Genomic DNA, 12,904 nt, shown 5'->3' on the forward strand with positions numbered 1-12,904 from the left:
GCTAAGCATTTTAAGTTTTTTTTCCAATTAAATCTTCTCCTTTTCTTTAAAAAAAAGAAAATTAAGTCCATTTTCATTTACAGTGTTTTTTCATAGACAACAGAATAAGACCGTAATACATATTTTCATTTTTGGCCTCATGGATGCATGCAATAAATGTAATCCACTACAGTATATTCAAATATTTACATTTGTGTTTTTACAATTGATCTGAGACCATATGTTTTTCTAGCCTCTTCAATACATTTAACAGCAACACTGTTCCTATGATTCTGTAATTCAAATTCGAATTTTTTAAATACACTTGCTGTGTAAATGTGCATCACACTTTTAAAGTGCTCATTCACATTACTTAAGTGGTATACATATTATATCCATTTTCTCTTCCTCTTCAGTGATGTATGGTTATTCATTCATTATCGTGCAATACATTATTTCAATCAGAAATACTATTTCAGAAGCCATAGTGTTCAGAAACACAGTGGGATCATAGATACGAATTGACACCCGGCTTCATTATACAAACAAATCAAGACAGTGAATGATTAAATGTTTTTGAAAAGATCTTCTTACTGTATATGCAATAATCAGTCTGACAGCCAGAAATTGTCTGCTGACTTCTGAAACTGGTTTTATGAACCTTGTTATGTGCATACCATGGCCACTGTCTGGACTAATTTGCTTCAGCACCTTTGAGAAGGGGTATCTGGGATAGGAAAAATCCCATTAAAGTATGCTTAAAACCCCAAAGAAAAATCTCTTGGCTATCATGTTAGAGCTGTATCATGATACAAAACAGTGCTGCCTCTGTTTTAGTTCTTGCAACCCTCAATTCAGGTTACAATACTCTAAACCCCAAGACATCAAGGTATTCATAGGACTGCACAACAGTCCAGCTGTGACTGTAAAATGTCCCAGAAACTCACTGTAGTCCTCTCTATTTTTTGGTTCATTTTAAGAACAAAAACCCATTCACTAACCTTTCTGTTGGAATATGCTACAACTTTTGCTTAATCAATCTGAACCGATGCTTCTTAAAAAAAAATGACACATAAAAAAAGAAAAACAAATACAGATGGCAAGCCTTTTTGTTGCGTTCATTTTCAGTAGGCCAAAAAAGATATGGTCTTGTAATTGTGCATTAAGGCCAGCTACATATTCAATCTAAAGATAGAGATATGAGACCCAGTATACTAGGTTAAACAAACCAAAAGCAGTAGGGAAGAAAATACGAGCATAGGAGTCTATTTTAGAGACGCGGATGTGCAATCGACCATGTCGCCAGGCTCCTGACCGACAATCTTCGAAACAGCAGAAGAAGCTGGTGCAGTCCTTGCCGTCTAGACACTCGTAGCCATACTCCTCATCTCTCTCCTGGAGGTGCGTAGCATTGTTCATCTGAATGGCTGTCGCAGAGCGAGGACGAATATCCACAGTGGGCGTCTGTTTAATTTCGCAAAGAGAGAAAAGATTACTGTCAGTGTCTTCTTCAAAAGCGGGCGTTCTTTTCTCATCTATCCCCCCCCCCCTTCAAAATGCAATTTGCACCCTAACTTGTGAATGGTAAACATGAACCAGGTAAAAGAAAAAAGATTCTTATTTCAAGACGTTTACAACTTACATGGTGATTATTTTCCCTTTCACAGCAAGTGATGCAAATTACACCTTTGGGTGAAATTAATCTGTCTTTTGAGCTGAAAAGAAATATTTACTTTTCTTTTCTTTAGCAAGTGGATGTTTGCTCTAGTGCTGGGCAACCCTTCTACACATTTTTAAGTGCTAGATAACAAATCAGGAAAACTGACAATAGTATGCTTCACAACTGCACTAACTACAGTATAACACTTAGGCATGGTTTCCTCTGTGGTTTTAATTGTTAAGGCTGGTATACAGTAAATTGAAGAAACTGGCATCACACCATCTCATCAATCTGTACACTTTGGGAGTTAACGTTTCAAGAGAATTAACACTTGTAATCTGGACATCATGAATTGGCGTGAGTGAATTGTTCTTTCTGTATTTCCTACTGTAACATTTCAAACTTTGCACATCCATTAATATTTTTAGCCTCTTTCAAATTAAACCCTCAAGATTAGTTGCTAAGCAACATTAGCAATTCTTAATGTTTCATGAATGCTTTACATTTCATTACATTTTTTCAAGATGAATGTTTTCCATCCACTCTTTTGTCTAATCACCTGATAAGCCCCATTTTCTGTATTATGCATTTAACTGTATGCATTTTTTACAGGTGGAAAAGTGAAGTAGTCCTCCATAAATTAGTTTGATTGACACAACTGCTTAGTTACATTTTGAAGGCATTTATAAAGGATACTGATGTAGGGTAGGACATAGAGATTTAAATTTATAACTTGCCAAAGAAAGAATAAAAGATGACTGTCTGATTCAACTAGACAGCAGGACCAGGCACCCAAGGCGTCACAACATATAGTAGGCCAGTGAAAATCAGTGGTCAGGTCAGAGATGTTGGAAGATTATCAGATATAGGTCTCATTCACTTAACTAAGAAATATGGCCTTTGCACAGATTGTGGCCAACAAGTAATGTACTGTATATAAGCCATAGGAAAGTTGTACTCTGTAGCTATCATGCTGTGGTAACTGCAACATGTTATAAAACTGTCAGTTTTTGGAAGCTTTGCCTCTACACAGCTGCAGAAATAAAACCAATTCTGTATATCACTGTCCTGAGAGTTATCTTCCCCACTACAACAAGATTTTAGTTTTACAAAGTAGACATCACTTCAATACAAAACAGATGCTGAACAAGTAATGCAGGCTTCTATATACAGGTACTCAATTATCTTCAGAAAATGTAAATGTTTTCACAATTGTACTCCCAAAACCTCACAAAGACCTCCATCTCAGGCAATGGTGCACCAAAACACAAATTCTACCAGCATCTTGTTCTATTACATATTCCTAATCTTGGCTGCTATGAGAACTGCGAGAAAGATGATGATCTGTTACTGACAAAACCCAGTATTTCAGATTGAGAGTGTTTTACAGGCTGGATATTATCCTCACAAATAAACTGTTTCAAAGTGAATGCCATTTGGATCCCTTTTGCTTCATATAATGCATAATGAAAATAAATGTATATTGATTGTTATTTTTTAAAATATTTGTCTTACATAGAATTGTGAATGTTTTATTTTCATGACAAATACAATAGGATTTCATTTAGTGAGCACCCAACAGTCAGAATTGATTCCTAACATTTACACAGGATAAAAATGTTTTATACTTCTCTTCATTATGCCCAGCACTAGCTCAAGGTGCACTTAAACTCCCTTTGAAAACTAAACATCACATCCCAGTTAAAATCTTCATGTGTTTATTTACACTTAGGATTTCTTTAGCACTCCGATTTAAAACACATCCTGGGATTTCAAGTTGCTTCTGCACAGCAGATATCACACAAATCAGTTCTCAAAGGGTTACACAGAAAGCGTGTGAAAAACCAAGCACATACTGTAGCACAAACAGACCAGCTGCATGTACTGTATTCACAAACAACACAGCATAATCTGCAGCTTTAACCGGATGAAAGTAGACAACCTTCAGAATGTAGCAGCAGTGAAGACAAGACACTCTACCTTCTGATGTAACCTGATTCAAAGACTGCTGGAATGTTTTTGAAAAACACTACAAAGTGAATGCTGGAATTAGTTCCTTTCAGGTCATTCTGAATAAATTTCAAATTTTCACTATGGGCAGTCTTTAAATACAATATTCATTTAGCTGCATGGGAAAGGATTAATTAATTTGTAATAATTTCTGGATATTTAAAAATATGTAACAAATATACATTTTTTACTTCCCCAGATACTTTGATTGTGGACACCGACTAAAGGTTGTACACTCGATTTTTGAAAAGTGACCTAAGCTAAACATGCAATCGAGAAAAGTTGGGATTCAGCACTTTGTATGGTTGTCTATTTCAATCTGTTAATGCTCTGCTGACTGTGCAGAAAGGATCAGTTTTAGAGCCTCCAAAAGACACAGACAGGTATGCTTTAAGATGAGCTATAGAGCAAGTGCTGTCACTGTTTGTGGCAAAATATGGAATAGTGGAGGATCCATGTAGTGATTAAATAAAATACTTTTACCTTTTACCAAAAGGATCCAATAAGTACTACAGTATGTTGACCAATTCTATGTTTAATTATAAATTATGCCATAATAAGATTAAGAACTGCTGAATTAACTCAAACTGGAAGCTTTTTCCACTTTACCAATAGAGAAATCATGCTTTTATTGTCTTTAGATACTTTGTCGTTAGTCATTTTAAAGCTTCTAAAATACAGCTTATAAAAAGAAGTGGAGTGTGTGCTTGGCTAAAGCAGCTGAATGCAGCAGACACATGCAGTCAGTTTTTTTTTTCCAGACACAAGCAATATACCTTTGAGGAAAACAGCCGAAGGAGCTTTTATCCAAACAGGAAACAAAGAAAATGTTACAAGAAAACAAAAAGAGAACAGATGTAAAACAAACAAAACTTAAAGACAACAGTTATTTCTGGATTAAGAAGTTAACAGAAGGTGAAAAGTAAGGATTGCACATGATCACGAGGAAAATGTAACAGGTACACTGGAATCTAATCAAAGTTTACTTTGAAGTCTTACTTCATAACTTAAACAGCTTTGCTATGACTCCTTCAGTCTTGTTTTGTGCACTGTAATTCTGTTAACTATTTACAGGTGAAGTAAACCTGTTTTTCTTTTTGCCACAGAATCTTTGCTTGGTTTTGAGTGGAAAGAAATATAGTAAACCTAGTTCTGGTTATGGTTTAATCAACTTGGTATCGCTAACACAATATTTCTATGTTAAAGATATACTGTAGTTCAGACATTTTTGTAAACAAGAATGGTTGGAAATGCTTCACTCTTTATACTGTATGAGAAGAAAATGTTCTGACACATTCATACTGACAAAATAAAAAAGAGCAATATAATTTCTGTGTTAAAAAAATGGAAAATAATATGAACAACTTTATTTTTACTTCTGACCATGGTTTGAAAAAGTTTTTTGACAGGGGGTTCTTTAGAGATTCACAGAGCATCCCACGTCAGTCACATCATTTTTATGGCCTGGGAAATGAAAAATCAGCAGAGGCAGATACTGGCTCAAAAAAGAAGGTGCTCATGATGGGAAAACATACATAGTACCAGACCTCCATCACTGTTCAGACCTTTAGACTTTGATTTGCAGTTAAGGGAAACAGATATTATATGATGAATTACAAAACACTACAAAAACATCGAATTAGACATGCTGGGCTTACATTAGAAAACAGAAAGGAAAAGAATTAAAGTGTTATGTTCTGAAAACCCAGTTAAACAACGAATCTACAATAATTTTACTGTAAGTGTATTCAAAGGAATTCTAATTGGACCAACTTTCTCCCTAAATAATAAAAACCTTATATTGAATACAGTTTAAGTTTCTTGTCAAAAGCAGTATTTCACAAACATTATAAGCAACTTTGTTCACTTAATTTCTAAATGTATTATCATTTTAATACATAAAAAGTAGAAAACCTGTCTTAATGAAAAAATCCAATTCAATAATATTAGAAAGCAGTAAATATGACAATTTCACATTTGTTCCATTTAAAGCAGTTTTTTTAAAGAAAAAAAGACATTGCTTTTAAAATACCAGGTTAAAATTGCACTGTCTCAAATGTATATCATTACATGATAATAATTTCTATAGCATCATTGTGTTACTGTTAAGAGACTTACTCAATACTCTCAATATGTAAAATACTGTATATAAAATGTATGACACTTGTATTTACAGTATGCCTCTAAATTTTGTATACAGTATAACACACAAATACATTATATTTATATATATACTTCAAATACTTTCTTATTCAACATTCTGTAATTGTTTTTTTGTTTTCCATTTTAATTTCTTATATAGTTTTAGAAATATCAACATGTACAGTGTACACGTACTAAATATTACTACACTTGGGTACTCACGGGATTTTTTTTCTTCTTGTCTTTGTCTTTGCTTGGTTTTCTGTTGCTGACAAAGTAGTGCAGCGTTCCATATTCAATCAAGGCAGCAAATACGAAAATAAAGCAAACAGACACAAACAAATCCATCGCAGTCACATAGGAAACTTTGGGCAGGGACTTGCGAGCAATGGTACTCAGAGTGGTCATTGTCAGAACAGTCGTGATACCTGTGGATGGACAAACAGTTCCAGTTAAATTCCAATGAAGGTTATACATTAACAGGGCAAAATTTCAATTACACGTCCTTAGGGAGTCTGAAGAGAGCTTAGAAGATGGCATGAGTGCAACTGATATTACTGTAGCTGCCTCAGAAAATAGCTTGTACTTTTTAAATAATGACATTTAGATGGAAACTAAAGGATTGGTCATTTCTAATGTCTCCAATAACCTTATCAGACTTCATTAATCTTGGGACAACTCTTTTTAACCTGAAATCACTGAGCTGAGGGTGTCAAGAGTGGTGCAGTGGTTAGCATTGCTGCTTCACAGCGCTGGGATTCTGGGTTCAGTTCTGGACCTGGGGTGCTATTAGGGTGGAGTTTATATGTTCTCCCTGTGGTCACATAGGTTTGTTCCTGTTGTTCTGGTTTCATCCTACAGTTAAAAAAACATACAGGTTAATTGGCTGTGAGTGTGTACTTGTCTGTGTCACATTAAGTGTCTATCCTGCTTTGTGCCCATTGCCTGCTGGGATAGGCTCTGGGTCCCCCATGGCCCTGTACTGGAAGAAGTGATTACAAAATGGACGGATGGATCATTGAGCTGCTTATGTACTGTATGAGATGCTTCTAAAATTATGGCCATTTAAATTTACATTCAATAATTGTTGCCTACTAGTATACAGTATTTTATTTTTTCTAAAAACGACAGACACATAAAGCAGAACTGGATTTACAACAGAATCCAAAACAATGTGATCAAGAGACATATTCAGTCAAAATTGCTATAGTGAAAAAGTTAGGAAGATTTAAAACACAAATTAACATTACACAATATATGCCTATCACTGCATACAACATTTGCATGCATTAGACAAACAGAATGGAAAGGATGGGGGATTTGTGTTTGAAAAAGGTTACAGCCTGGGATTTTCCCAAAGGGGTAAACTGACCAACTGCTGTGGTTGTCTTGATCCGTGTTTCAGTCACGTAAAGGTAAACCCAAGAGGAATTACTGGAGGCCATCTGGTGTTTACATGGTAATGTGTAAAAGAGAGTACGTGGCCATATCAGTTTTTTTTTTTTTAGAGAAAGTGATCTCCCCATTAGACAGCAAATGAAATTCAGTGAGGCAGTGGACAAACAGTTAGGACAAATTCCTTTTTTGGATAGCATTTGTTCAATTTGACACTTACTGTAGTTAAAAGGATGATTTTTGTCATGGAACATCCAAGATCATTTCCTAAAACTTGATTTGTTTTTAATGGAGGAATTGTGAATGCAACACCAGAAACCAGAATTCATGCCGTAATATTCATGTTATTGTGTGATTTGAGTCTGCCTGATAGCACTACGGATTAAAAATTGTTATGTCACAGTCATTAATCCTCCATGATAAGTCATTTACTCCCCTACAATCTTCAGAAGGAAATTACGCTATTTTTATTCAATGCTGATGTCTTCTGTCAGTTAATACCAAAATTATTAAGCAAAGACAAATTTAAAATGAAAATGAAACGGATAGAAAAACAACAACCAAACTCATAAGGTGACAGAAGAACTCAAAAACATTACAGAAACCATGACATAACTGTGCAGATATATTTTTCTAGCTTTCAGAAAACAATGACAATTTTTTCAAAGGTAAACTATATTTTACTCGGCAAAATATGTTATTGAAAATGTCATGCGACTACCAATTTATGTTTGCCAGAGTAGAAGAAAAATGAAAAGCACATTAAAATTGGATACCAAACTGAAGGCTCTCATTGTTATTACCTGAGAAAAAATAATTAAGCTAATGGCTTGTATTTTTAAAGAATATTTGAAAACTTGAGACAGTTCTAGTAAAGGGTTAAGATCCTCTGGGCTACAGGGATGCTAAAGTTCTTTGAAGAAAGTTCCCTTTGGAAACCAATATGGGTTTCGGAATCTTGAAACCCCTTAAATTCCATTAAGCAGCTTTGCCTTCGGCTAAGGGTACACTAGCATTTAAATGCTGAACAAGCAACTCCTGCTGTGTTGCATATTAATGTCTAATTAAAATATGCATAAAAAATATTTACCAGAGAGAGCTCAATCAAGGCTGACTTTATTATAAATCATCAAGGCTTTGTTCTCAAAGAGGGTCATCTCACACCAGTGGTATTCCAGCATCATTAAAAGAAAGATTAATTACCAGCAACTCAGTTCATAAATTCCACTGATGTCTATTGTAGGTTTGTTTGGATGTAGTTCATTGATTGTAAAAAATGAAGCATTTGGCAAAACATCAAAGAAAAACAGGCATAGCACAATGGTTTACCTAAGGATGTTCGGGCTGGTACTGCATCCTTATTAATCCAGAAGGATACCCAGGAAAGCACAACAATTAGAGTGCAGGGAATGTAGGTTTGAATGGTAAAGTAGCCCATCCTCCTGCTTAGCTCAAAGAAGACTGTCAACACAACATAATCTCCTGAAAGAAAGACAGAATGCAGTGGAAAGAAAATAAGAACAATCGGCTCTACAAGAAATCACAATCAAACCAGCCGCTCAACCTCCTGTCATAATTAAAGCAGTGTACATGAGTGTTCTATTTGCTGTAAGTGTTGACCTTGACGCTCACACTTTTATTCCAGATGTCTGTTCTTACTCCAATGCGCACACACGTGTCCTTTGTAAAGGGGAAGAACTAAAAGTTCTGCAAGAAAATAATTCTGCATCTAGGCAGCAAAGTTGTTCAAGTTGTTCAGTTGGGTAGGGGTATACCTCAGTTCACACATCTGACGACTTTGATCACATTGATGAGCAATGTGTGTTCTTTAATGATAATGGTGTGAGTGACATAAAATGACATTGGCTACAGCTGTGTTGCTACTGTCATGCAGCTGTAGAGTGAGCCTGGAAACATAATGAGATCCCAGTTTAAGAGAGAGAATGGTGTTAAATAAGACAAATGTAAGTAATGAAAAAGGGATTAAATTAAATACCTTTTTTAAAACCTAAAAGGAGAATTAAAAACATTTGGATGCCAGCACAAGTGCACGGTGTGTAGATTGCTTCTCTGGATTTCCTTAAAAGCCCTAACAATTTTAATATGACTTTCAGAATTCAATACTAAATAAATAAAAACTACATTTCATATCCTCTTCCTTGCTATATTGATGCCAGAGAAACTAGTGTAATTTTCATGCAGAGCTATAGCAAAACATCTGTTTTCATCAACGCTAAATTACTGGAGCCTGTATAAATGCACAAAGAGCCCTTGCCAACTGAAATGGCAGGTTAATGCACTTATTCAGCCTTGTCAGCAAGACTGCAGACATGCTGTATTGTTCGTTGCAATTAATAATATTGAGTATTTCCTACAGGGCCTATTGCCGTGCTGTAGACATCTCTCCTATAGCACTCCAGCAGTTTGCCAGAAGCCAGTGGATGTACTGTATCTAAAAAGAGTAATAGCTCCCACTCCACATAATGACTTAAGCTTTTATCCAGTAGGGGACATAAATTGTGGAGGCAAACATGTATTTGTGCGTGTATGTCTCTATATATCTATATATAAATGGCCAAACACAGGTGATAAATGAACATGACATCTCTTCCTGATATAGCAATGGATGAAATAGCATTTGAGAGAGAAACAAGTCTGTGAGGGCAGATGCTTATTAATAAAAAGGGAATTTTTTTTCTAAGCACCGTCACATGCTTTTTACTGTAACACAATTATTTATTTTTTGGCAAGACGGGACTATGAAAAGGTTGGCAGGGCAAAACATTTGTAAGTACTTATTTTGTTATAAGGTAGTAAAATACTCTATCATGAAGTTCTCAAAATGTTTTTTTCTTACTAAGTGTGACTTTTAATCTATGCCCATTCTTAGTCATTTATATCTTTTGGCAATGCAAAGCCTAATACAGGACGTTTATGTTCAAATAATAATAACACTAAGCTGAAGTAAGATTATTTATTCACATACTCATTATGAATCAAAAGAAAAAAGCAGTACAGCTTACAACTCATTTATTTTTTAGCAGATACAGTATATGCCCATACATATACTCCAGCAGTCATATCACCCTGCAACTCACAACTGGCAACCCACTGAAGCTAAGCAGGTGTGAGCCTTGTCAGTACCTGGATCAAAAAGACTTCCTGGGAAAAACTAAGGTTGCTGTTGGAAGAGGTGTTAGTGGGGCCAGCAGGGGTCCTAATGCCCCAGTATAGTGATGGGGATACTATACTGCGCCGTCATTCGTATAAGACATACAGTAAAACCGAGGTCCCGACTCTCTGCGGTCATTAAAAATCCCAGGGCGTTTCTCATAAAGAGTAGGGGTGTAACCCTGGCGTCCTGGCCAAATTTCTCTTTGGCCCTAACCAAACATGGCATTACATGGCAAACATGGCAGTCTTAGATAAGACTTTATTGATCCCGAAGGGAAATTATTTTTATTCTTAAATTTCATGTTCAGTAACATTATTTACTCTAAAAAGTAGCCTTTGTGATTGTAGTAGAACACTGTTTCAAAGTGGATGACATTTAATCCTTTTCACAAAAATGCATTACGGGAAAGACATTTTACTTTTACTACAGTCAATAATGATAACCTCTGTATGAGAACCATAACTATATCATAGTAGAACGACACCAACAAGAAAAAAAACGGACACATTAATCACTCAAATTTTATTAGCAGTATTTATAGATCACTGCTGGAAATAAATGCAGTTTCAAGCAGCTGTCAGAGACTCTTGCTCACTTTCTTTGAGTAAGTATTCCCAAGACTGCTTCCCACATTTCACTTTATCTGTGGTTAAACAGATTATCAGTATGTGTCAGTTTTTAAGACGAGAGAGAAGTGTGAGTGGACAAGCCTAATTATCCAGTTCCTTGTCTGGTCTTGAAAGTGGAATGTATAGCTCTGTCTCTCATTAAAGCTCAGTGACTGCATCATTTGGAAGATCTCTTCTATCGGTAGCTAAAATACAAGCAATATGTTTCTATGAAAAAATGGCGTAGGTGTAAAATAGGTGCTTCAAAACAAGTATTTTTTCTTCCTTCAAAAAATGTAAAGGGAAGATTTTTTATAAATAAAGAACCTAATATTTTATGCTGAATAAATCAAATTTTTCTCTAAACAATCACTTAAAACTACAAGACCCAAACCTTATTTAGAGTATTGTCAGAAGATTATTAACGAAGACAAATATGTTTTTTATCTTGGACCATTTAGTTTTTTCTAGTTATTATATTTTAGATCAGGACTCCATCATGCGTGACCAAGCTATAGTCCATAAATGAGTGCACATGTTTTCTTTCAGAAATATATGGAATACAATAAACAAGTTTTTATATACCATAATTGTACCTGTGACAGACTTGGAATGGATAGTTTATATCTCAATAGTTCCATTACTGTGAATTTAATCTTCACCACAAGCTGTATCTCTCCCAGAAGACTGTAATCCTGAATGAGGAATTTGATATTAAAAATGGAGTTTAGAATATTAATTTACAAGCAAGTTTAATAGTAACACCACCTTCATAGATCTTGAAGAAACATGCTTTTTCATAGCATCAGAAACCTAGCAAAGCTACCCTTAGTGATAAGTGTCCACTGGTGTACCACAACAGTCCATAAAATGTATGAGGTCTTAAGAAAGATCTCATTAAACATCTTTTGCCTGTTTGTTTGTTTCAGATCTTCTTTCAAATATTGGGCATCTGTGGTGCGAAAGAATCAAAGTTTGGACTTGTCACCAAATTTGCCTTTGTCCCAGTAAAGTAATAAAGTAACAAGCATGGTTATTTCACAAGCCTTGGAGCTTTCACTTCAAAGCCTAAAAAGCAATAATAATAATGTAATACTGTAAATACAGTAAACCAACATAATATTCATTGCTACTTTTTAGCTCTATCCCGAAACTGATACTCGACAGTGGGATAATGCCAATGAAATGTACAGTATAAATACTTATGCCTTACGTGTATACTGTATGTGTTTAATAGTGGCAGTCTAAATGTACGATGCAAAAAAGATTTTCTTTTGTTCACTTTTGGATTGAATACAGTGGTAGTTGACAGGATGCATTTCATAAAATAATACCATCACTGAGATAGTCATGTCAAATGCTTTCTTAAAGAAAAATAAATTTATGTTATATGGTAAATTAGGCTGGAAGGTCTCTATATTTGAGACCTTTCTATTTCTTTATATTTGAGATATATATATTCTTAAAATATATTCTTATTTATATATTCTTAAAATGAGTAGAATCAGCCATTTCTCATTTACAGTTAAAATATTACTGTACATGGCTGTGACATATCCAAACCTACATAAGGCTGCTACACCAGCTACGCCTGTGAAGCTCTTTATACGCTCTTTATATTTATTATTTAAGGCAGAAAAATACCTTAAAATACAGAAGAAAATAATGTGTTATTTTTATAATAAAAGGTAATTAAAGAGATTCTGTACTAGGCAGTAATTAAGGAATGTGAAGGAGGGAAAAGGGGAAAAAAAGAAGTAGAAAGAATATAAAAGGAAGAAGGAATAGTACAGATATTCGCAGTCACATTGATCACAGTGAATGGGCAATCTGAAGGCTTGGTCATTCAGACAATAAATAAGGCCATCTGAGGTACATTCTGAACAAACTGACCATTATAGTTGAGGAAAGGTTCACAAGTAAAACAGAATTTAC

General features: G+C 34.9%; 1 protein-coding gene across 3 annotated transcripts in view; it reads right to left on the reverse strand.

The window, feature by feature from the left end:
• Positions 1-573: 573 nt before the first annotated feature.
• gabrg2 (gamma-aminobutyric acid type A receptor subunit gamma2) overlaps positions 574-12,904 on the reverse strand; it is a 43,119-nt gene continuing 30,788 nt past the window's right edge. Inside the window, exons 7-10 of one of the 3 annotated variants that reach the window (XM_088604052.1) lie at positions 8,516-8,668; positions 6,014-6,219; positions 4,426-4,449; positions 574-1,443 (exon numbers count right to left, since the gene is read on the reverse strand). In XM_088604052.1, the coding sequence (XP_088460178.1) occupies positions 1,165-1,443; positions 4,426-4,449; positions 6,014-6,219; positions 8,516-8,668 (662 nt within the window). In that variant the 3' untranslated portion in view covers positions 574-1,164. The remainder of the gene's footprint in view (positions 1,444-4,425; positions 4,450-6,013; positions 6,220-8,515; positions 8,669-12,904) is intronic. The other 2 variants (XM_088604054.1, XM_088604053.1) reach the window with 2 other exon arrangements.

The sequence above is a fragment of the Lepisosteus platostomus genome, chromosome 13 (genome assembly GCF_059453375.1).
Source record: "Lepisosteus platostomus isolate fLepPlt1 chromosome 13, fLepPlt1.hap1, whole genome shotgun sequence".
Lineage (NCBI taxonomy): Eukaryota > Metazoa > Chordata > Actinopteri > Semionotiformes > Lepisosteidae > Lepisosteus > Lepisosteus platostomus.